Genomic DNA, 25,582 nt, shown 5'->3' with positions numbered 1-25,582 from the left:
TGAAGTAAACACATCGATGAAGGTCACTGCTTGCTCTCACTGCACACGCAGCTGTGTGCTGTCATCTGTTGGCATGCTACAGAACTAGTCTGGAAACTTTTTGAAACCACCTCATATAATCTCATCCCTTTCAGATTTCAATGATCTGATTGCTTATATTTTGAATAATATTGTATAAGTATGAGAGGCTGGATCTTGCTTGCTTGAACATAAAACAAGTAGAATATTTAGTTTAAAAGCTAAAGGGTTAAATCTACTTGACTAAGCTATCATGCATAATTAATAAATCATTATAATCTCTAAATCTTCTTATGTTCTTGGGATGACTTTAAATTGCATCTAGTATTGAGGTCTGTTTCAGGAGTTCCAAGATTTGTGGGAGTGTAGAACCACCTCTTAACTATTATTGTTCCCAGGTCTATTCTGACCCAGAGTACTAGCACCTGTCAGGGTCCCAGATCTGAGTTAATTAGCACGTAAATAAAGTCAGCTGTAAACATGGGAATAAACAGCCCCAGATCAATCAAATCACGGATGGCACCTTGCTAAAGCCTCACATCTTATAAGCACCCAAGCCACAGTTAAGTTGAAATCATGGGATGCAGTATGGCAGACATGAACTATTGAGCCAATGGCAAATGTCACTAAATGCTGAGCAGATGAACAGTCAACAAACTGTCAATGGCCAGGATCAACCAGTTTAGTTAGCAATCTACTGCTATCATTTGTAGTCACAGCAACCGCAGATGAGACATTCAGCTATTGATTAACTAATATGATTTATTGGTCTGGGCGAGTTGCCTGACTGAATCCTGATTAGGATGATGATGACGGCCTCTAAATTATAATTTGGTAGATGTAAGAATATTACCTCAAAAGAAAAAGAATTATATAATTTATTCAGAAAACATTAATATAAAAAACAACTGCATAAAGAAGTGCCAATCCCTAAATGTAGAGGGAACCTGTGGAGGAGGTAGGCCCAAGAAGACATGGGACAAGGCAATGATGTAAGATCTTCAGGTGCTGAATTTCATGGAGACAATGACAAGTGACCAAGACCTTTGTCGATTTGCTGTTTGATAAGACACTTCAAGCCAAGTTAAATTGTAGTCGTAGCCAGTGTCGGAAACACATAAAACACACCCATACCAGTGACATGTAAAAGGCACCCACTACATTCTGTGGAGTGGTTGGCACTAGGAAGAGCACCCAGCCATAGAAACCAAGCCAAAACACACTGGAGCCTGCTGCAGCTCTCTGGCTTACCAGATCCAGTCAAACCATCTAACCCATGCCAGCATGGAAAACAGATACTAAATGATGATGATGATGATTATATATATATACACACACACATATATATATATATATATATATATATATATATATATATATATATATATATATATTGGTGGAAACAAGCTTTTTTTTTTCACATAATAAATGGAAACTATCCTAGAACTTAAGGATGGAAGAGACACAGCATTTTACATACCTAGGCCTTACAGATAATTCTGTCATTTGCACACTGTCCACCAAAACCTTTTGTCCCATAGGAAAATTCTTTACATAATAGGTCATTCGAAAATCAGGTAAGGTATAAATCTGCAAAGAAAATAATGAGATACTTCTTGATTTTTCTTTTTTACACACTTGAAATAGACAAAAAAAAACAAACACAAAGAGCAACACTGGTATACAGGAAGCAAAGTGATCCCTTCCCAAATAGAATCAAAACAAAAGAAAAGATTCTACAAAAAGTATACCACCACAACAAAGCATAATATCATCCTCTCATATTTATACATCATCATTTAACATCATTTTTCCATTCATGCATGGATTAAATGAAATTTAAGGCAGATTTTCTGCAACTGGATGCCCTTCCTATTGCCAACCCTCACTATTTTCCCATAGCTAGACATGTTTCTCCAGGAAGACTGGAAATGAACAAGCTTGCTTGTATGACAATGATGCTCTTTTACAATAATCACATGATATCTAGACAAGGGTACACACAAACACACATATATACATAGACATACAGGGTGCAATGAGTAAATTGTCACCATTTTATATTTTTAATTTCGTGCATGTGCATTATTTGCTTTTGATTTTGTCGACTACACATTATAGTATGGTCAGTTGGGCACTGTCTGTGAGAAAAACATCACCATGATGCAATTCACTCTGCCAGAAATTTGGAAACATGTTGTACTGCTTGGCATTTGTGCCGGAAGCTCCAATATGAACAGATGGTGAACACACAGAACAAATATTGGCTTGCTGTGTCTCTAAAACATGTACCGAGAGTGATAAAAATCAAACTTCCAGTTAACATCATGGTGTTTGGAGTGATCACTAGTGATGGTGACATTATGCCTCCATTCATCTTCCCACACGGCCTCAGACTCAACATGGAGGCCTACATCAAGTGCCTGGAGGAGGTAATGCTGCCCTAGGTCAAGAGGGTGGCTACTGGAAGACTATGTCTGGCAACAGGACCCTGCACCAAGCCACACAAGCAGGAGAATCCAGTCATGGCTGTCAGACAATTTCTGCAATCACATCACTCCTAACATCTGGCCACCTAACTTCCCAGACTGCAACCCCCTTGAGCGAGAGGCCAACAAAACTCCTTGTAACATCAAAGATGAACTGAAAGCAAGGATTATGACAGCATTCACCAACTTAAACAAGGAGACCGTCCAGAAGAATTGCAGGAGATTCTGAAGTTATCCAGAGGCCGTGGTTGAAGCCAATGGCAATTTTATTGAATAAATTTACTCTTTAGTATTTCAAGATATTTTTATGTAATTTTGGAAAATATATCTGCTAAAATGATACGTCAGTGTTATTTTCATTTTTGCATAATTTAGACAACAATATATTCACCAGACCCTGTACATATATACATTAAGTGGTCAACATAAGGAAGAGCATCCAGCCATAGAAACCATGCCACAACTGACAGTTGGAGTCTGAACAGCTCCCTCATGTCAAACCGTCCAGCCCAAGCCAGCATGAAGAGCAGACATTAAACAATGATGATGATTCAATGGCCCTTATTCAGTTTCCCTCTAGTAAATCTACTCACAAGGCTTTGGTTAGCCTGGGACAATAATAAAGGACTGTCCAAGGCGCAACACAGTGGGACTAAACCCAAGACTACATGGTTGGGAAGCAAACATACCAGCATCCTAATCTTTTATGCAGAAATAATTGGATTACTCAGTATAACACCATTACATGACTGGGGTGCTTTTAGTGGAATCCATTTTGATGCAAGTGTTCAGGCTAGATGTCTGGTCTAAGGATAATTTCCTCCCTTCCAGCCCTGGAAACCCCTGAAAAAGGTCATAAATCATCATCATCATCGTTTAACGTCTGCTTTGCATGCTAGCATGGGTTGGACAATTTGATTGAGGACTGGTGAACCAGATGGTTACACCAGGCTCCCTTTTTCCTTTAATAAATCCACTAAAGAAAATTACACCAGCTAATGACTTTGATGACCAACCATGTCTTCGATTTTACTTCCATTCATCTTCTTTCACATAATGTACCACTTCACAGTCATATTCAGCTCATTCCTCAGAAATCACTTCACTCTTCAAAGCACTACCCTGTTTCATTGCCTTATGGAATTACGCATCTCAAACTAAATGTTTAAACTCACCTCAAGTACACCATTTTCCCGACATATTACAACCCAATAAGAAGCTTTTATTTCTTTTTTTTGGTAGATATCAGATGGACTGAAGATGAAATGAAATGAAAACAATCAATGTAATGAGCTGCACTAATTAGCAATAATTACAGTAAGAGTAAAATTTTAGAAGGTAACGTAAACAAAATTTCTTAATGAAAATATATCAGACTTAACAAATTCACTAAATCATAAGCACATATAGAGTTACAGGCTCGCTCTCTGAGTTTAAAGCTAAGATGCTTTCTGTAGAAGTTCATTTTGCAACCACATCGTTTCAGGTTCAGTCCCACCACAGAACCTAGAGTAAGGTTCTTCTACTATAACCTCAGGTTGGCCAAATGCCTTGTGAGGGAATTTAGTTGGTAGTGTAGGAGTCGTGTGTGTGTGTGTGTGTGTGTGTGTGTGTGTGTGTGTGTGTGTGTGTGCACACATATGTTGGTGTGTGCATGCATGTCTTTGTCTCCCATTGCTTGTAAATGGTACTGGTTTGTTTATGCTTCCATAGCTTGGTGGTTTAGCAAAAGGAATTGACAGAAAAAGTACCAGGCTTAAAATAAGCACTGCTAGGGGTGGGGAGTCAATTGCCAATCTGATTGACTGAAGCTTTCAAGGTGTGTGCCCCTATCATGACTGCTGTCCAATGACTAAAACAAGTAAAAGGCTAAAAGAAAAGAACATTTTTATGTGTTGCTGGTAGAACCATCAATATTCAATATTAGCCTGTGGGAAGATATGAAATAAGTACTGTATGCTAACACTCAGTAATTATAGTGATGACACAGCTTATAGATTTGTACTCCTTACAAAACTAATCTATTGCTAGAATTGGGCCAGTGAGAGCTGAATGCTTTTGTCAGATACACAGCATATTACTGAAGACAGAAGTTGAAACCTCTGTCCATTACTGGCAAGACTATACCATGTTCATTTCTGCTTTCAACTTATCTAGCACTAAATAAATTTCTTGCTTTTAATCCTAACATAACTAGTTCAATACAGGCAATGTGAACATAGCTAGATGCCTAATTATCTTCTAAAAGTGACAAAAGGTCCAGCATAATAACAAATTTAAAGACAGAAAAATAACTTAGTAAACGAATAGCTAATTCAAGCATTATGTTAACAAACTGCTTTGTCATAGGTAGCTCTTAGTTTAAAACTGGATACAGCTAGATTGATCTCTAACATTCTAAAAATCAATCAACAGACTCATTATATTCAATGAATAAATTCTGGAGACCCAAAATATGTCTATCAGACTTATGTTTATGACTTATCAGAAACTACCTGATATATGTATACTCAATCAGTTTAATTGAAGTTTCCAAATAGTCATTATCAAATGATTTATTACCTCTGTTTAGGAGCATGTTTATTGCTATTGTTTACAGTTTTCCCAAACACAGATTCAGATTCTCCATACAGTAATTCATCTTCATCATCAATGAAGCTGGAGAGAGAGGAAATAAAATAAAAAAGGTTACAAACATGAAAATAATAGGGGAAAAATAACGTTTTGGTAAATCATATAAATTTCAATGTACTATTTCAAACACACGTACACACATGAATATACACATAAATGGTCACATTCACGTAAACACATATGCACAAACATGTTAAACACACAAAAGCACATGTTAATACACACATACACATACGCCAACAGAGACATATTTATTCCAACACATACATGCAAATGCTCAAATTCAAAACACAACAAAATTAACACTGAGTAACCAAAAAGCAGAAAACATTTGATTAGAAATAGAACTTGAATTTCTTACAATGGCATTAGAATTCAGGATTAGTTACCAAGATTTTAACATGAATTTCAAATTCCGCCAAGGTTGACTTTGCCTTTCATTCTTTCAAGATCAATAAAACAAGTACCAATTGAATACTGAGGTTGATGTAATCAACTTACCTCCTCCTCTGAAATTACTGGCCTTGAGCCAAAATTTGAAACCAACATTTCCACTAAAACTAAAATAATCTTTATGTGACCATTCAATAAAAGGACAGAGTGAAAAAAACCCACAATTGAAAAATAGAGAATCAAGTAAGTACCTGCAAGTGAGATTACTAGATAACCGTTCTTCTGGTATTTTGTGTACTTTGGTAAATTCCAGTGGGTTTGCAGAATATGTATCGGCTTTGATCGTTGTTGTGGTAAATAACCCACTGAGATCTTTATAGGCACATAAACTGATGATTTTGTTTTTCTGAAATAGTTATAATACATTGTTTTTGCAGTTAAAGCATTTTTATTATTTTGAGGAGTAGAAATTCCAGATTTTTAATTATATATAAATTAAAATGAATGAAAAGAAAGGACAAAAGGGAAAAAGAAAATAAAGTGAAGAAAAGGAAAAATGAAAGAGAAATGAAATAGGTATAGGCATGACTACATGGTTACAAGTTTCACTTCTCAACCATGTGGTTTCAGGTTCTAACCCACTGTTTGGCACTTTGAACCAGTGTCTTCTATTATAGCTTTGGGTTGACCAATACCTCGTGAATTAAATTTGATAGATGGAAGCTGTACAGAAGCCCATCGTATGTATGTGCATGTGTGTGTACCCTAGTCTTGACATCATGAGAAGGCTGTGAGTGAGTATCATCATCATACAAGCTATGATGTTTGTTTCTAGTCTTCCACGAGAAACATGTCTAGCTATGGGGAAATATTACTTTGCTTGGAAACCTGAGAAGGTTGACAACAGGAAAGGCATCCAACTGCTGAAAATCTGCCTCAAAAAGTTTTATCTAATCCATCTAAGCACAGAAAAGTGGACACTAAATGTTGATGGTAACGATGACAATGATGATGATGACAACAATGATGATGACATTGACAATGATGTTTTACCTGTTGTAACTGTGGTTTGGTGACTGCAAGTCGGACACCACTACCAAAGTTGTCAGCTCTTAGGGACAATAACACCACCTGGCCTTCTTCACTCATAACCAACAAGAAAGGATCAGCAACAGAGCAGTGAACAATAGGTGAACCCACATCAATGGGAATATGTTGCAGTTGTTTAACTGTAAAAGAAATTTTCATAAATATTAAAAGTAAACAAATCATAAAATTATTTTAGCCTAAACAGTATAAGCCTTAACAGTATAAGTGAGATTTTTATCTTTGTGAAAGTCTTAGATTGTTTTTACCAAGACAACAAACTGAAAATAATTGATCATCCTTTTTTTTTTATAATTCAATTTATTCAAGTTTCTATAAGATATCCTACAACAGTTACTATGAAAGAAATAATGATCTAAAGTATTTCATCATTATTTAACATCTCTTTTTCTATGCCAGCATGTGTTGGTTCAACATGAACTGACAAGCTGGATGCCCTTCTTAATGCCAACCACTTTTACAGAGTGTACTAGGTGCCTTTTTCATGACATCAGCACTTGTGAAGAATCTAACTGATGAGAAGCAAAAAAAAACTGTCCAGAACAGTGGAGAAAAGTCGTTGCTGACCTCCTTATGGTGTGAAGGGCTTAAGTAAGTACAAAATTTAAATAGATTTGCAATTACTATGACTAAAACTAGAAACCAATTTCACAAGGTAGTTGTTATTAAACCCAAGATCAAACCTAACTGAGCAGACCAATGATCAATGATATTCCAGTTGTGATCATTGACCCTCAGACTACATTAACGAATATGTCCTTTTCTAAGACAATATGATGTGACTCAAAGAGATTTAGCTGCTAATTCTACCAGAATACACAGTCAAATAGACGTTTGTCATTGGTTCATGAATTTCTTCAAGAGTGTCTGGTTCATAATAAGGCAGTTGTGTGCAACTGGACGAAAAAGAACTAAATCTTGTATATACCATAAAACAACATATGCATATATTATGGAATAATCAAGTGACAAGGTTGAAGTCATGGGACTGCAACATGGTGGATTGTGAAGAGGTAATGGAAGAGCACAACTAAGGCAATGGTGCTTCTTACATTGATGCTGAGTGGAGGAATCCCAGATCAATGGTCAGAATCACCAAGCTCTATCAAGAGAGTAACTGCAACACATCCATAGGGGTGGCATCTATAGTTGTGTAATCAACAAATGAAAGGTTCACTATGACTCAAGTTCCCAATTCAAATTCATAACAATAGATTTGGATGGTGACAGAGCATCGTGGGGAATCCGCAAAAGCAGTAAAAAAAAAAGTGATGAGGAAACCCTATAAACTTGGAAAGAATTGACAAGAAAGAAAGGAACAATGACATATCAACAACAAAATTGAGACTAGATATAACTTAACCAAAACAGCACTTTAACTAGAAACATGAAATCAATATGTGTGTGATATTTGACAGCACCAGTTGAAATAAATAGTTATACCACCATTAACACCATTTCATATTTTCTGTTGTAAGGCTATCAAGGAAGCACTTATTAAAGGAGCTGAAAAGAATTTTAAATTAAAGAAATTTGTAAGTAGAAGGAGTGAGTGTGTATTCTTCTCTTCGTGAGCATGTTGATCACAATCAAAGAATCCCCATTGTTTACAATTCTCCATGAAAGTATGTCCAGGTTGTTTGTTGTTTGACAGACTAAGAGAAATATTACTGTGCTACGAAATAGGTAAGGGTTGATGACAATAAGAGCAACCATTCATAGAAAAATCTGATTCAAAGTTTCTGACCCAGTCACAATTTTTCGAAGGCAAGGGAGAGAATTCTAGTGGTCAAAATGAAATAGAGATACTCAGGGAAATTTGGAAACGTTGGAAAATTACAACACGAATATCAATCAATATATTCCAACAGTTGTTTCTGTTCAGTTATGTTGACAATCTGAAACTTTTATTTCCTTAAATGCAGTTGTATGATTGATGGCTACACATTTTGTATATTGCATTCTGAAATTAGCCAGCACCCTTTCAACAGATTTTTCTTAATTAACTCAAACTGAGTTTTGTAATAGCAATTTACTGCTAAACTTGCTGACTCAATCAGTATCTAGTCGAGATTATAACTGTCATTTGATACTGGGACATTTTGAATACTGATACCAATTAGTTTTTTTTTTTTTTTTTTTTTTTTCACTGTTTCCTTATTTAACCTCACATTAGCTCTTTAAATGTGAAATTAAATTTCATGGTTACTCAAGTAACGGTACAAAATATCTACCAAATTATAAAATTGGTATTTTCTGCAAGTCATGTTGCCTCAATAAGCTGGACACGTCTCAACAAAAAATAATTCCTCAGATAGCTTTCTGCAAATAAGGGTAATGAAATTTTGAATGGATATATCTGATTTATGCAGTTAAAAGGGCTAATAATTTTCCTTCTTATTCAGTTTACCATTAATCAAACTGTAGCAATTTGGTGTTAAATACAAATACTGCCAAACTAAGAGTGACAAACTGGTCTATTGACATTGGATGATTCCAACCAATGTCCTGCCAAAATTAATTGCACTCCTCTCCTATGACTCAGTCTTGCATACTACATGGTGACCTCATTAGTGCAGGTGGCATGAAAAAAAGCACCCAGTCCACATTGTAAAGTGGTTGGCTTTAGGAAGAGCATTAGCCATAAAAACCCTGCCAAAGCAGACATTTGAGCTCAATGCAGTCCTTGGACACTTTAAATCCAGTCAAACTGTCCAACCTATGCCAACATAGAGCATGAACACTAAATGATGATGAACATGATTTAACATTAGATTCCTTCCCTAAAGTGAAGAAAAGTCAATCATGCCTTTTTTCATTTTTTTTTATATTTAACTGTCAGGTATGTGTGTGTGACTGGGTGGTTAAGAAGCTTGCTTCCCAACCAAGAGGCCTTGGGTCCCGTCTTACTGTGCAGCATCTTGGGCAACTGTCTTCTATAATCCTAAGTCATCCAAAGCCTTGTGAGTGGATTTGGTAAACAGAAATAGAAAGAATCTCATTATACATGTGTATATGTGTGAGTGAGTGAATGAGTGTATGTGCCTGTGTGTGCCCTTGTCTAGAAATGAGCATCATTGTCATACAAGCAAGGCTGTTCAGTCTTCCATGAAAAATTTGTCTGGTCATGGGAAAATATTACCTTGCTTGGAAAAAGGCAAGGATTGGTGACAAGAAGAGCTTCCAGCTGTGGAAAATCTGCCTCAGTAAATTCTGTCTGACCTAAGCAAGCTTGAAAAACTGGATGGTAAATGACGATGGAGGAGGTGGTGGTGGTGGTATCAGGTAATTTAAATTCCTAAATTTTAAATTTGAACAGTTCAGTTTGAAAAAAATCAAGCAGCAACTCCTTTGTTCAATCAAATGTATAATGTCTGTTTCCCATGCTAGTGATGGTTAAACAGGGAGATAGCTGAGGCAAGATTTTTAAGGCAAGATGCTCTTCCTGTCACAAAAACCTTATCTGTTTTTCAAATAAAAAAGAAGTTTTATTCCAGAGAAATTCCAAGTGTAGATCTAGTGAACGATTCGTTAACGAAAAACGCCAACAACTGTCACTGGCTGCAGCCTAACTACAAGGTGTCGTCACCATCTGTAGCATAGTACACAGCAGATAGTAAGCATTCAAATAAACACATGCACATATACACCCTATGAGATTCCTTAAGTTTCCATCTACCAAATTCCCTCACTAAGCATTGGTGGGCACAGAGCTATAGTGAAGACACTTGCCCAAGGTAATGCACAGTGGGAATGAACCTGAAATCAGATGGCTGAGAAGCAAACTTCTTTAGCACAAAGCCATGCCTGTGCTTAAATATTTAAAATAAAATCTGAATGTAGTTATAAATTATAACAGTACAAACCTCCTTCTAAAAGACGTACTCCCATAGGAGACACCTGAACAATATATTTATTATCTCCTATGTTCCCAGCAAATACAGTTGGTGTTTGTGTGCTGAAGCCACTGTGGTCGAGTTCCATAATTTCTTGACCGGTCTGTAATATCTAGAAAGATTAATACAAGATAAGAGAAAATGTAAATAAACATAATTCAGTTAATTTAAATTACTACATAAGTAAATGACAGAACCAAAATAATTACAACAGAAAGAAAAAAAAACTAATATAAAAGACTTACCATGCTAGAGTCACTTTTACTTAATATTAAAAATGTATGGCCATCTTCAATATCTTCTTCAGGAATTGCTTTACCATCTTTTTGTGTTACATCTTCACCGATAGCCTTTTTCTCATCGCTTTTCTCTTCATTTTCATCTTTCAACTAAGAATGAAATGAAAAAAAATTTTCCTATCTTATACAGTTCAAAAACCAGTTTCATTTCATATGAACTTGGTAAGAAATAACATACATTAGAAATTAATATTCGTAAATTACTTGAATATAATGTATGACTTAAAGGTTTGGTTGCTGTTTAGTTACATATTTAGGAGTTGGTTATTGATTTACTTATTGAATTTAGTTACCAATACTGTTGTACATAGGGTAAATGTGTTTGAAAGTTGTGGTTTCTTTGGTATGTTTGTTCCCAAACAACACTTATTTTAGTGCTGTTGATACCACCAAATTGAATGATACTGCCCAGGTGTCGAAACTATAATGATATCCGTGGGGTAGCTGATGATGGATTGTTGGTATGGCTGTTTTTGTATATGTGGAATAGTGTTATAACACTTCCTTTTGATATGTACATTTTTCTTTTTCAATCATCTAATAAATATTTTAAGCATTGTTAAAATCAGCTAGAGATAACTTTGAGATATACATATGGTTTACCATAAAATTGAAAAGCTCATGTACGGGGAGCAGACTATACTGAGCTCTTTCAAATCCTACAAGAAAATTACCTTACTACTCATAAAGAAATAAAAGATGAAGCCGCCAAATACTACATGCTCTATCCTGGACTTAACCACCTTATTCCATAATGGTTCAAAACAATGCAACACATGTTTAACAGAAAAATATCATATTATAAACCATGTTATGAAAGCAGCTAATATGGAAGAGAATTTGTTCACATGTGATGCAGGTTGAGTTTGTACTAGGATGATGTATCATCAATGTCCCCTTCTTAATGTAAGATCTACAGGGACTCTAAGATAACAGTAAGTCAATGTGTGTGTCAGTGTGTGAAGCAAGCTGTAGCTTAATAACTGCTTCAAATTTGATGTTAAAATTTGGTTCAGTAAACTGGCAGTAAAATACCTGTGATACTTCAAACCAAGGCAACATACTGGCAGAATCAGTAAAACTACAGGTAAAATGCTATCTGGTGTTTACATACATTCTTTATGACACCCATCCATCTTCACAGCTCACTATTCCTCTGATAGTCATGGAACAGAGTCCTCAGACATGTTCTTCAGATCTTATTAGAAGCAGCTGTCAGCAAGACCAACTGAAGCAATTTCCTGTACATATCCCTGTATCTGAGTTTGGATAACTGGTGTTAGTCAAAACCTTTCAAAGTAGGTGAACTCTACCAGGGAATCCTGTTGTCACCTCTCCTTTTCATATAATTTTTATGAAGTGCATTGAAATGTCCGGCCGGGGAGGAAGTGAAGTCAAAATTGATAAGAGTATGATCAGCTGGTTAATATTAGCAGACAACATGGTACTATGGGAGTACGTCTTTTGGAAGGAGGCATATATTATCAACCCTTTCGCATTCACATTATTCTGTCAAATGTAATGCTTATTTATTCACATTGTTTTGAATTAATCATGCATTATCTTGTAGCTTTGAGATTTCAGTGAAGTGATTGTTCCAAAGGGCTGCTGAAGTAACTTTACTTGATAGAATGCATAACTCAGAGATCAGGGAGTTACTACAGATAAAACCACTACTTCTCCACATGGAGAGGTACAACAGGCATGTGGTTAGGATGTCTAACCACATGGTTAGACATACAGGACAGATTTTAGGGGAAAGGTCAACAAGCAGGAGACTCAAAGGTAGACCACTTGCAAGATGGTTGGATAATATCCCTTACAACAAGGAAAAATTAATATAATGGGTGAAAAATAAGAGTTCCGATAAAATGCTTTGAAATATTTGTTCTAGCTCTTTACATTTTGAGTTCAAATTTGTTTCAAGTCAACTTTACCTTTCATCCTTTCAGGTACAATAAAATAAAATACGAATCAAACCACTGAGAGTAATTTAATAAACTAATCTTGTCCTCTTAAATCTCCAGTTTACATAAGAAATTATCTTTACCAGATAATAATAAATTAATCAATATCAGTTTTAATTTTAAGAAAAATAAAGAACCTCTTCAAAAAGAACTCACATCTGTTTTCAAGATGTCTTCATCAGTTATTGAATCTGCTTTGCTTCCAAATACTGTCCACATGTCCAAGCAGCCAAACAGCTCAAATGTTGTCACAACTTGAGGACGGATACTCCGCTGAAATAGTTAAATAAATAATACTGAGAATAATTTTATTTTATAATTATTTCATTTAAATTATAATTATGATATTTGGTTGATACACAGATTCTCATAATGCTGGTATTTACTTCCAGACTTTGCAACGCTAAACTGCTGAGAGAAGAATCTTTTCTTGGTTAAGGTCACAGACTATCTTTGAGTAAGATTCTTTGATTTTGGGAAAGTGAAGCACAAACAAAATAAATAACCTGCCCAGAAACACAAGTGTGGACAACTGGTAGAGTGTATCATTGTTTCTATGAATCCAGATTCAGGTTTTGTTTTCAGTATTTTGCTGCCAAGATTTGACATAAGGATCATAAATCCATAAATATATTCTATCTGGTGTTGATTCATACAGGTTGGGACATTTATCTAAAAGCACAGAAAGTAAGTGTTGATACCAATATAAGGTAGCATTAACATGATAATATAATTTACTAAGTATGTCAGTTCACAATTATAGTTTTTATTCTTTGTCATGAAAGACTATTTATAAACAAGACACTTACCACAAAGTCTTCAAATGGTTTCAAGAAGATGAAAGCTTAATTTACATGGAGTGAGACAATGGAAGCATGGCTATTTGGATGCTGGTGATTTAGCACAGCTGACTGGACATTGAAACTGTTCCAGTGCTAATAGTTTTTGGCACTGGAGGCAAACACACACACGCTCATGAACATAAGTGCTGGCAGAAATACACACATACAGATACAGTAAGAGAGAGAGAGAGAAAGACATTACAATTCATTAATTAAACATCATCATCATTTAACATCCATTTTCCATGTTGGCATGGGCTGGACAGTTTAACTGGAGCTGGCAAGCCAGAGAGCTACACCAAGCTCCACACATCTGCTTTGGCATGGTTTCTACAGCTGGATGCCCTTCCTGATGCCAACCACTTTACAGAGTATACCGGGTGCTTTTATGTGGCACCAGTATGGTTGCTTTTTACGTGCCACCATAAACACTTTCACTCTCCTCATACACATAACACGAAATATGTTCATAAACTTAAAAGGAGAGAGAGAGAGGAAGAGAGAGAGAGAGGAAGAGAGAGAGAGAGAGGAAGAGAGAGAGAGAGAGGAAGAGAGAGAGAGAGGGGAAGAGAGAGAGAGAGAGGGGGGGAGAAGGAGAGAGAATTAGCAAAACATTCAGATGTTTCACATCAAATGAGTCAGCATCGAAGCAACAATGACAAAGAGGCAGAACTAAAACTGAGAGGTAAAACATCTCAAACCCCAATCTATTAGCGAGCTGATAATTTTCACAAATGCAACAAAACTACAATGCAACAATGTTAAAATGAAGGAAAAAAAAATTAACGTGCAAGTGGCTGAGCACTCCACAGACACGTGTACCCTTAACGTAGTTCTCGGGGATATTCAGCATGACACAGTGTGACAAGGCTGACCCTTTGAATTACAGGCACAACAGAAAACAGGAAGTAAGAGTGAGAGAAAGTCATGGTGAAAGAGTACAGCAGGGTTCGCCACCATCTCCCTGCCGGAGCCTCGTGGAACTTTAGGTGCTTTCACTCAATAAACACTCACAACGCCCGGTCTGGGAATCGAAACCACAATCCTATGACCGCGAGTCCGCTGCCCTAACCACTGGGCCATTGCGCCTCCACTGCTGTGTGGTGAGTAGCTTGCTTACCAACCACATGGTTCTGGGTTCAGTCCCACTGCATGGCACTTTGGGCAAGTGTCTTCTACTATAACCTCGGGCCAACCAAAGCCTTGTGAATGGATTTGGTAGAGAGAAACTGAAAGAAGCTTGTTGTATGTATATGTTTGTGGATGTATGTTTGTGTATGTGTTTGTCTCCCCACCATTGCTTGACAACCAATGCTAGTGTGTTTACATCCCCGTAACTTAGCAATTCAGCAAAAGAGACTGATAGAATAAGTACTAAGCTTACAAAGAATAAGTCATGGGGTTGATTTGTTTGACTAAAGGCACTGTTCCAGCAGGGCTGCAGTCAAATGACTGAAACAAATAAAAGAATTAAAAAAAATTTGTAAAATGGCATATTCTTCTCACCTGTAATACTGATAAAGCACCATTTTTGCTATACCCAGATGTTGTTACAAGTTCCAAATCAGGATCTATTGTATTACAAAACTCTTCAGAAAGGAAAGCAGGTTCTCCCATCACCATTCTTCCACATGGACCAATGTTGAGAATACTGTCACAAACCTATTTTGATTAGAAAGGGTCAAAAACAATCATTACATATAAAACAGGATAAAATGAAGTTAATGTCAACAACATGAATACTGATTTCTCTGCACATAAGAAACATACACCACGGCTCAACACTTTTGATATCAAACCACCTGAAACCACATCCTGATACACATTTCCTGACCTAAAGTGATCTAAATTAAAGTTTTCCATCAAAATTTCAGGTTAATTTATGATCCAAACACTAGCTTAGTAATGACAAAGTTATTTTACAAAATTCTTCATTATCTTCAAAATAAAACAAAAAAAAAATGGTAGTATATTTCGACAGAAATAGGATAACAAAAGGAAAAACCCCTGAACATTTAAACTGGCTATATATGGCCAAAATATTCAACCTGCTTTATGTTCAAACTGACCAGATCCAGCTTCTCACATCTATCCTATGTCATTCTAAAAGTAAACAATCACATCAATGAAATCCCAAAGCTACAAGATAATACATGATTTATTCAAAACAATGTGAATAAATAAGTATGACATTTGGTAGAGTAATCTGAATGCTAAAGGGTTAAAGTAAAAAAAACTACTGTACTGCTAGAAGGAAAAGAAATTTAAAGCTCTTTAGCTAAATTCATCAACTATTACTCAAAATCAGTGGTAAATAAAATGACTTTTGAGAACATTATATAAAACAAGCCTAAAGGGGTGTCACTAAGTAGACACTCAACCTGCTAGAAATAGCATCAAAATCTCCCTCAAATCACACCCTACTATTTTAAATAAATGACAGGACATACTTTTCAATACAGTGTCCAGCAAAATATTTAAGATGGGATGATCATGACTGAATTTTCTTTAAGCATAGGTCTGTGAGATCAAGGATGACATGGGGGTGTTAAATGACAACATGATGACAGTAAACAATATACAAGGAAAGGAATTAAGTAAATTACCTCAAAAGTGAATGAAGTAATGGTTGTTCCACTGATGGCATCTCCTTCACCATACACCTCTAATTCATCAAGATCATCAATTTGTGATACATCAGAGGCTGTGAAAAAAAATAGAAAACTGTTTCTGTTAAACTGCGCAAATAAATGTTGGTAGTGACCATGTTTCAAAAATATACAAAGACAAGGGATCAAGATATCTAGTACCTTGCTGTATGCAAGAAGACCCATCCACCACAAAAGAAATGCTGCTCCCACTGCTGAAGAAGACTGGCCTGAAAGAACCCTGCGATGATGCCATGTAAAAGCACCTGCACTGGCACCACATGAAAAGCTTCTGTGCCAGCACCACATAACAGCACCTATATCAATGCCATGTATAAGCTCCCATGTAGGTGCCACATAAAAGGTACCCAGCACACTCTGTAAAGCAGTTAGCATTAGGAAGGTCTCCAGCCATAGAAACAAAGCCAAATCAGACTGGAACCTAGTGCAGCTCTCCTGCTTGCCAGCTCTGGTCAAACTGTCCAACCCATACCAATATAGAAAACAGACATTAAATGATGATAATAGTGATGAATACATTTGCACAAAATGTAAAGAAACAATAAAAATTTTAATAAAATATTCACTGATAGGTTTTGTGACATTTAGGCAGACATGACATCCCAAACTGCCTTCATTTTATGGTGTTTCCATTAAGTTATGTCATTCTTCTAACCTGTCAGTAAATATGTTCCATATATAAGAACAGGATTGGCTGTGTTATAAGAAGTTTCCTTCCCAACCACATGATTCCCAGCTCAGTACCATGGCAGAGCACCTTTGGGTAAATGTCTTCTACTATAGCTCCAGGTCAACCAAAGTTTTGGGAGTAGATATGGTAGACAGAAACTGAAAGAAGTTTGTTGAATACATATGAATATGTGTATGTTCATGTCTGTTATTGCCGCATTGCCTTGACACCACATGACAGTTGTAAACGATAATTTGTCACCATAATGCAATATACTACAGAGCTGGGCAAAATGAAATTGCAACAGAAATGATCATGTGAGTAACAGATGTGTATTCTGCAATGGATGCGACATAGTAACCTACAGCTAAGGTATAACTAAGCACTAAGTCACAATTACATATTTGTTGTTCTCAAGATCACTTCTGAGGCAATTTCATTTTGCCAAGCTCTGAAACATATTGCGTTTTTTAACAGCTAAGCATATTATATGGACAGCTTGCATATGGACAAGGACAGCTGTGTAAAAAAAGTGCCAATCTCTAACTCTCTGACTGTAGAGGGAACTTGTGGAAGAGGTAAACCCAGGAAGACGTGGGATGAGGTGGTGAAGCATGATCCTCAAACGTTGGGCCTCACAGAGGCAATGACAAGTGACCAAGACCTTTAGCGATATGCCATGCTTGAGAAAACCTGTCAAGCCAAGTGAAACCATAATCATGGCTGATGCTGGCGTCATGTAATAGGCACCTGTGCCAGGGGCACATAAAAAATGTTGGACTCACAGAGATGATAAGTGACCAAGACCTTTGGTGATATGCCATGCTTGAGAAAACTCATCAAGCCAAATGAAATCATAAATGTGACCAATGCCAGTGTCATGTAACTGGCACCCATGCCAGTGGCACATAAAAAGCACCCATTACACTCTTAGAGTGGATTACGTTAGGAAGGGCATCTAGTCATAGAAATCATGCCAAATCAGATTTGAACCTGGTGTAGCGCTCCAGCTTACCAGTTTCAGTCAAACCCTTTAACCCATGCCAGCATGAAAAACGGACGCTAAATGATGATGATGATGATGATGATGATCTTCTGTAAAACAATAATGACAAGTAAGTCTCTTCTTAAATGTTATCTAAACAAACTGCAAAGAGCTTAGCAGTCAACTAACCCATGACTTCAGAATTGTCAGTTCTCTTCTTTTTACAAGGTGGATCACTCTGAAACAAAAACAAAATGAAAAGTCAATAACCTTTATATTGCAATGAAATTTGAAGGAAAATAAGAGGAAAGCAAAGATTTAATAGCTTCACTTTAAACAGATTATGGCTAGATAAAAGCGACAGCTCACCTTTTTGCCATCAGCATCAATTTTATTGACAGAAGCTTCAAGCATTTTTTCTGTGTACTTCAAAAGTAAAGAGTTACCGAGTCGTGACCCCAAAAATAAATACCCTTCTTCACACTGACACATCTGTCATAAATAAATAAAAAAGAATATTTTGACAAACAGATTTCTTTTGAGATAGTAGACAGTTAAATTCAGTAAGGTCTGAATGCACCCCCAATGTGTTACCAGTACTTATGTTAGCAAATCTAGGTGAGTGCATGGTACAAACTGACACTCACAAGATTTTCATTTAGAACCTAAAATGGTCAAAAGATATTCTTAAAAATTAACAACAAAATAAGCATTGTTTCTTTTTGTGCAAAATGAATAAAACAAATTTTTTAATATTTTATATTTTTAAATAAACGTATAAATATATAAATAGTTTTCTTACATAGGCACAAGAAACATTTTCATGGGGGAGTAGTATAGTCAACAGAATCAATCCACCTGCACAATTGAGTATTTTATCAAACCAAGAGGATTAAGAGGAAAAGTCAACCCCAACAGTATTTCAACAAAAAAAATTAGAGAAGAAAGACTAAACACAATGAGGCATACACTTCTCTACTACTTCTCTTAAGTCACTACTTTGATGACATGAATAATGTTTTGAAACAAGTTAATAATTTCTTACTAACAATCAGACATAGTTTGGACATGACTAAACAATAGAATATATACACATGCCCAGTCTGCACTAAATTAAAAAAAAAAAAAAATTTTTTTCTTTACAACTCAGTTATCTTCATCATCATCCTTTAATGTCTGTTTTCCATGCTGCCATGGGTTGGATGGCTTGACATGAGCTAGTTAACTGTCCAGGTTCCATATTTGTTTTGGCATGGTTTCCATGGCCAGATGCCCTTCCTAATGCCAACCACTTTACAGAGTGTACCAGCTTCACTTATGCAGCACCGGCACAGGTGGTCTTAAGTGGCACTAGCACAGGTGCTCTCATGTGGCACTAGTACTCACAAACCTGCAAGATTAGGATCACTCAGCTGAAGAGGGATGCAGGGGACATGTCTGTATGCAAAGACAACTACAATTTTACTTAGCTTGATGGATCTTCTCAAGCACAGCAAACTGCCTTAAGTCTCAGTCATCCCCTCTATAAGGCCCAACGTCTTAAGATCCATTCTCACCAAATAGATCCTTTAAAAACAGCTATCTGTATCATCTCAATAATTTCTGCTGTATACTACAATCAATACCTCAGATTCATTTGCATTAGAATTTGTTTAAAACTGTTTAGAAACTAAATGCAAAGTAAAACACAAGGAAAGAAAACTTACACATGTAGTAAGGACACTAGAAGCAGCTTTGTCAAAATGAAAACTCTTCACACTCCTCATGCCATCAACAACCAATGTTAAGACATACCTGAAATTAAATGATTATAATAACAATAATAATCTGATTTTAGATGGATGGGAGTTTAAGTCAGTTTGTTCTTTAGCCCTTCGACTGTGAAATTAAATTTCATGGTTATTCCAGTAATAATGTTAAATATCTACCAAAAAGTAGAATTGGCATTTTCTGTAAGTCACATTGCCTCAATAAACTTCACATATCTCAAGAGAAAATAGTCTCAATAAAAGATAGATTGGTATATAAAACTGCTTTCCACAATTAAGGGTAATGAAATTTTGAGTGAATACATCTAATTATCCCACTAAAAGGGTTAAGAAAGACAAATAAATATAAATACTTACAGTTCTCCACCTTTCAGTGACAGAACTAATTTATCAAACGAGATCAGTGTTGCTTGGCAACAGTCCAGGGCAATTCGAACACCTTCTTGGGGTTCTGCAAAAGATGAGGTACGAGATATTTAATAAGAAATTAACTCCACCATATTCCAATCAAATGGTTTTGTGTTGATTTTTGGTATCTTTCATTTGCAATATTTTCTTCATATTCCCATAGAAAAAGATAAAAACTCTGCTTCTATTCTACAAGGTCTAACTACAGTCAAAAGAATTTCTGGAAGGAATTAAAATATGCTACTGCTACAAACATGATATGCACCTTAAGTCTTTGATGACATCAATCCTACTAACAATATAAGGAAATGGTAATCAAACCAGCAAAGTTGATGGCATGTATCTAATTCAAATAATAGATGTTTTTAAGTATTTTTACATCTGACAGATTAGATAGTGTTATGAATTTAGGGGAAACACTTCACAGCTGAATACTCTTTCTAATCCTGATCAACTAACTACTAACTAAGGGTGACTGACACTAACTTATTCAAAATAGTTGCTTGAAAGAAGTAAATCAAAATACCTCGACTATACATACATTACAGTAAGAAACTTATAATCAATGACTATGGCTTTTTAAACACTATTTTAACGAATCAGAACACTACATTACTTCTGATAAAATAAAAGAATGAAATATAATTTAAAGTTTGTGAGATAGCAATTCTCTAGGTTTGGCTTCACAAGCAAAAATATACAGAGGGGAATGTCCACATCTTTTGCAAGATTGCTGATGCCTGATGAGTCTGATTTACGACAAACAGGCACAACCACAGAGACTGCATGGGAAAGTAGGCTGACCAGGGTTGGTCATACTGCCTTATTTTAACTCCTTTCTCTGCAAGGATGATCCTGCAGGTGTCTTCAAAGAAGGCTGTTGCCTGGAGGACAGTGGAACACAAGGCTTCATAATCAGCAGCAAGAACAGACCACCGGTGAAGATCAATGTGACAGATGCCAAGGGATTTCTTTAAGGAGTCCTTGTACCTCTTCTTCAGTACTCTTCTATCATAATGACCAGAAGAGAGTTTGCCATGCAGTGTAACCTTGAGAAGTCAATGAACTGCATTTCTAGTGATGTGTCCAGCCTAGTGAGGCTGTCTTCAGTAGAGTTGTTTTGATGCTGGCAAGATTTTCTGTTTACACCATGCATTCTTTGAATGGAGGATATGAAGACAAATCTCAGAATTCTTTTTCTAAAGGGAGTTGACAACTTGCAAGTTAAAGAAGCTAACTGAAGCACAATTTAGGCTCTGAATTGATGTCCATAAAATATCATCGATATGTGACAACATTTAAATATAATCAACTTAATTGTATTCAACTTACTTGGGCCAGCCAAAGTGACATGACAACAAATAAAACTCACATTTACAATGTACACCAATGAACACTATATCATATCAGCATATTTCATCCAAATTCAAACAGTAGTTATATATTTTTAGGATTTTTATATGAAAACAACTGCATTTAGTCAAAATGTTTTTCTAGTAGGACTTGGAGATTTATATAGAGAAAGCATGACAGGACTTTAAGATTAAAGGTGTTCTCCACAAATACTATGTCACATTGGCATAAGCTTTACAAAAGAGAAGACATTCAGAAATAATGACTACTTACTGAGTGGAAATGCTGTACAAGAAAGTGCAATACCATTTAATGAAACACCATAAGGGGGTACACTTTGATTCAAATATAAGAGGGAATTTACTGCAAACACAACAACACCACCTGTTAAAGAAAAATAAGCAAAAATAATATTTTATGTTTTTGATAATATCTTTCATTGGCATAAGATTGTTAATTTGTAGGAGCTAGTAATAAGATCAAATGAATTAACTTCAGTGCACGATTGATATTTATCTTATCCTCAAAAATAGGAAAGGAAAAAAAAAAATCAATTCCAGTAGGATCTGAACTTAACACTTTCATAATGATAATTCTACTGAAATACACCACCTTGATGCGTTTGAATTAATTTTGAAAATAATCAATAATCTGAAAGTATTTAGTACTCAAGAAAACCCACCCACCACAACATAATTGATATCCTAAAACCAACGTGCCATATAAAAAAAGCATTGGTGTGAATGCTGGTGCCACATTATAAACACTGGTGTTGGTACCACATAAAAAACACCCTATAAAGTGATTGGTGTTAGGAAGGGCACATAGCTGTAAAAACCAAACCAAAACAGACTATGGAACCTGGTGCAGCCCCTGGCCTTGCCAGTTCCTGTCAAGCTATTCAACCCATGCCAGTATGGAAAACGGGTGTTAAATGACAATAATGATGATATTTAGTAACATTGCACAACAGGGTACATAGCTCAGAGATCAGGATGTCTTTCCAGATCAAGCTGCTATTTCTCTGCATCGAGAGATCACAACTCCAGTATGACATGTGGTCAGGATACTGCAGGAAAGGCTCACAAAACAGATTCCTCAAACCAAGACAACCAACAGGAGACCTACAGGTACACCACGAGCAAGATGGATAATATCCATAGACTCAGTTCATCACACTAAGAAATCCAGCAGGAAAGCATGACAACAGTCACTTCTGATAGGAATCTATAGAGGAGATGGCTGTAGTCTCTACCCCTAAAACATCATCATCACTGTTTAACGTTCCCCTTCCATGCTGGCATACGTTGGATAGTTTGACAGGAGCTGGCCAGGCAGAAGACTGCACCAGACTTCTGTGTCTGTTTTGGTATGGTTTTTACAGTTGGTTGCCCTTCCTAACACCAACCACCCCACAGAGTGGACTGAGGTCAGTTTTGGCATGGTTTTTACAGGTGAGGTTAGTTTTAGCATGGTTTTTTACAGCTGGATGCCCTTCCAAATGCCAACCACTTTACAGTATGGACTGGATGCTTTTTACATGGCACCCGCACTGGCAGGGTTACCAAGTTATTTCCCAGAAATAGTGGGCACCAAAAATGGATGGATGTTGTTTAGAATATAAAAGGTTTTATATAAAATTATGAAGCAAGATTTTAAATTTAAATAAGGACTGTTTAAATGAGTGGTTTTGTATCATAGAACTAGAGGCAATTCTAGGCAAGTTGGTATCAAAAGGGTTAAAATATACTGGACGAAATACCAAATTACTGTTTCTGCCACTCCACCAACATATTAATGGCTTTTAACATAGGCACAAACCATAAATTATGGCAGACGGAATAGTTAAACTGATTCCAGTAGATGACTGGTATATATTTTATTAAATCTTGAAGGGTGAAAGGCAAAAAAAGTAACTGAAGTGGGATTCAAACTCAGAATTCAAAGCAACAGCAAAATCTTTCAAGACATTTTATCCAACACTACCAATTCTACTAATCCTCAAGCATGACAATAACAATCTTTTCTACCATAAGTGTAAAGCCCACAAATTAACGCAGGGGAGAGTGAAGATCAGTGCTAGCACTTCAGCTGGTGCTAAATTATCAGCTCTAGAAGAATGTAAAACAAAGTTGACCATGGCAATATTTGTATTCAAAATGCAAAAAGATAAAACTAAACACATCAAGAACTCTTCCTATTTTGGGTATTTTCTCTGCCTTATTCTGGTTTGAGCCACTTTAAAGAAAGCAGGTCTGTTTTATTTACTGTGTACACCAACATAAGAGAAACTATCTTTTCAGACTAGTGCTTAGTGCTTTCTTTTTCCATACTAACTGTTCAGTTAAGAAAGCCAACTTCAAGCAATATGGGATCACAACAAACAGCAATTTTTCTATACATAAAAATCTCTGGTAGGCATCATCATCATCATCATTTAATATTTGTTTTCCATGCTTGCATGGGTTGGACAATTTAACAGGAGTTGGTAAGCCAGAGAGCTACATCAAGCTCTATTATCTGTTTTGGTATGGTTTCTATAGCTGGATGCTCTTCCTTACCAACCACTTGACAGAGTATATTGGGTGCTTTTTACGTGGCACCAGCACAGTCACTATTATAAATGGATACATAGTACAAATTATTACTAATATGATACATAATAGTAAAAATCGTATTTTAATTTTCTAAATTATTGAAATGAAAAATGGTACTTTCTTTTTATTGAAAGTCAATTCTTTATTTACTAAAGGATTAGTAAATAAACTATTACACTCATGAGACAGATTTAATAGCTGATTGACAAGCTTTCAGAATAACTATCACTACTCCATGGAGAAGGAAAAGGGTCATTATTTAGTAGCTTATTTTACTAATCCTTTAGTAAACAAAAAATTGGCTACTGATAACTGTAAAGTACCAAAGAAACTATAGTGAACACTTACCTATGGGTTTAGGAATTGGTAAAGCACAGAAGCAGTCAAAGGGTAAGTTTGTTAATGACCATATAACAGGATGAACTTTCTGTTGGATATTTAAAGAAATAGCCACAATGCTGCAAGTATCTGTTCGTACAGCTGTTCGCCTAAAAAGATATATTATTTCACAATATTTGATAAATTGATAGGAAATAGTTTCTGAAAAATTATTTCCTGTTCTAGGATAACCAACTGAAACAGCAAAAGAGACAAATTTTTAATTATTGCACTGGTGCCTCATTATTAAAGAAGCCCACTTTAAGTCAATTACCAATGTAAGTAGTCATGTAGTTTTTTCCACAGCAAGAAGACTGTTCTCTCTGGCCCTTTCTCTTATGTTTTTACTCCTTGTGTTTTAGAATAAAGCTGCTCATTTGAGGTTCATAGTCTTGCAGGCTGCATAGTAACCTTACTAGTATCAGTGTCACAAACAAAGCAACTTGTATACACTGTAAAGTCGAATGCACTTCCTATCCAACTGTAGAATTCATGCCAAAGAAAATGATGCAGACCTTGAACCCATTGGATCATGTCAAACCAGGCAACCTATGCCAGCATGGAACATGAATCTATGATGATGATCGCCAATGTTTCATGAAACAAATGGCTGTGAATGTTTGTATATATGTAGCCATTTAATGGAGGCAACAGCTGCAGTGACAGTGGTACTGGTGGTGGTAGAAACAAGAATAATGATGATACTGATAGCAATCATGAGAATATATAATGATCTTGCTAATAATGGCAAACACAAAAGAGGAGGAGGAGATGGATTTTAGAAACTTGCTTTTGTAAATTCAAATCATGGTGGGGGCCAACAATTAAGCAATTGATATGAAGCACTCATAAGTTCATCATCATCATCATTTAACGTCTGCTTTCCATGCTAGCATGGGTTGGACGATTTGACTGAGGACTGGTGAACCAGATGGCTACACCAGGCTCCAATCTGATTTGGCAGAGTTTCTACAGCTGAATGCCCTTCCTAAGTTGATGTTTCATTTTTCTTAGATGTCATTTACATTTTCTATTGAAGAAAAAACCTGCTAAAACATGTTGGGTTTAGCTGGGGGTCTTTTTTTTTTTTTTATAATTAACAATAAAA

General features: G+C 36.1%; 1 protein-coding gene across 3 annotated transcripts in view; it reads right to left on the bottom strand.

Annotated features, from left to right (window-relative positions):
• Positions 1-25,582, bottom strand: part of LOC106871560 (cleavage and polyadenylation specificity factor subunit 1) — a 100,687-nt gene that overhangs the window by 58,910 nt on the left and 16,195 nt on the right. For all 3 annotated transcript variants that reach the window (XM_089354115.1, XM_052968705.2, XM_014918065.3), the window contains exons 8-23: positions 24,445-24,584; positions 21,773-21,883; positions 20,096-20,189; positions 19,676-19,763; positions 18,339-18,461; positions 18,159-18,207; positions 16,252-16,349; positions 15,152-15,307; positions 12,960-13,076; positions 10,783-10,926; positions 10,508-10,649; positions 6,588-6,763; positions 5,786-5,940; positions 5,070-5,165; positions 3,683-3,761; positions 1,499-1,608 (exon numbers count right to left, since the gene is read on the bottom strand). In XM_089354115.1, coding sequence (XP_089210241.1) covers positions 1,499-1,608; positions 3,683-3,761; positions 5,070-5,165; positions 5,786-5,940; positions 6,588-6,763; positions 10,508-10,649; positions 10,783-10,926; positions 12,960-13,076; positions 15,152-15,307; positions 16,252-16,349; positions 18,159-18,207; positions 18,339-18,461; positions 19,676-19,763; positions 20,096-20,189; positions 21,773-21,883; positions 24,445-24,584 — 1,878 coding nt within the window. The remainder of the gene's footprint in view (positions 1-1,498; positions 1,609-3,682; positions 3,762-5,069; positions 5,166-5,785; positions 5,941-6,587; positions 6,764-10,507; positions 10,650-10,782; positions 10,927-12,959; positions 13,077-15,151; positions 15,308-16,251; positions 16,350-18,158; positions 18,208-18,338; positions 18,462-19,675; positions 19,764-20,095; positions 20,190-21,772; positions 21,884-24,444; positions 24,585-25,582) is intronic.

The sequence above is a fragment of the Octopus bimaculoides genome, chromosome 6 (assembly GCF_046866305.1).
Source record: "Octopus bimaculoides isolate indiv1 chromosome 6, ASM4686630v1, whole genome shotgun sequence".
Taxonomy (NCBI): domain Eukaryota; kingdom Metazoa; phylum Mollusca; class Cephalopoda; order Octopoda; family Octopodidae; genus Octopus; species Octopus bimaculoides.
The sequence above is the reverse complement of the archived record's forward strand: the minus strand, read 5'-3'. Positions and strand labels throughout refer to the sequence as shown.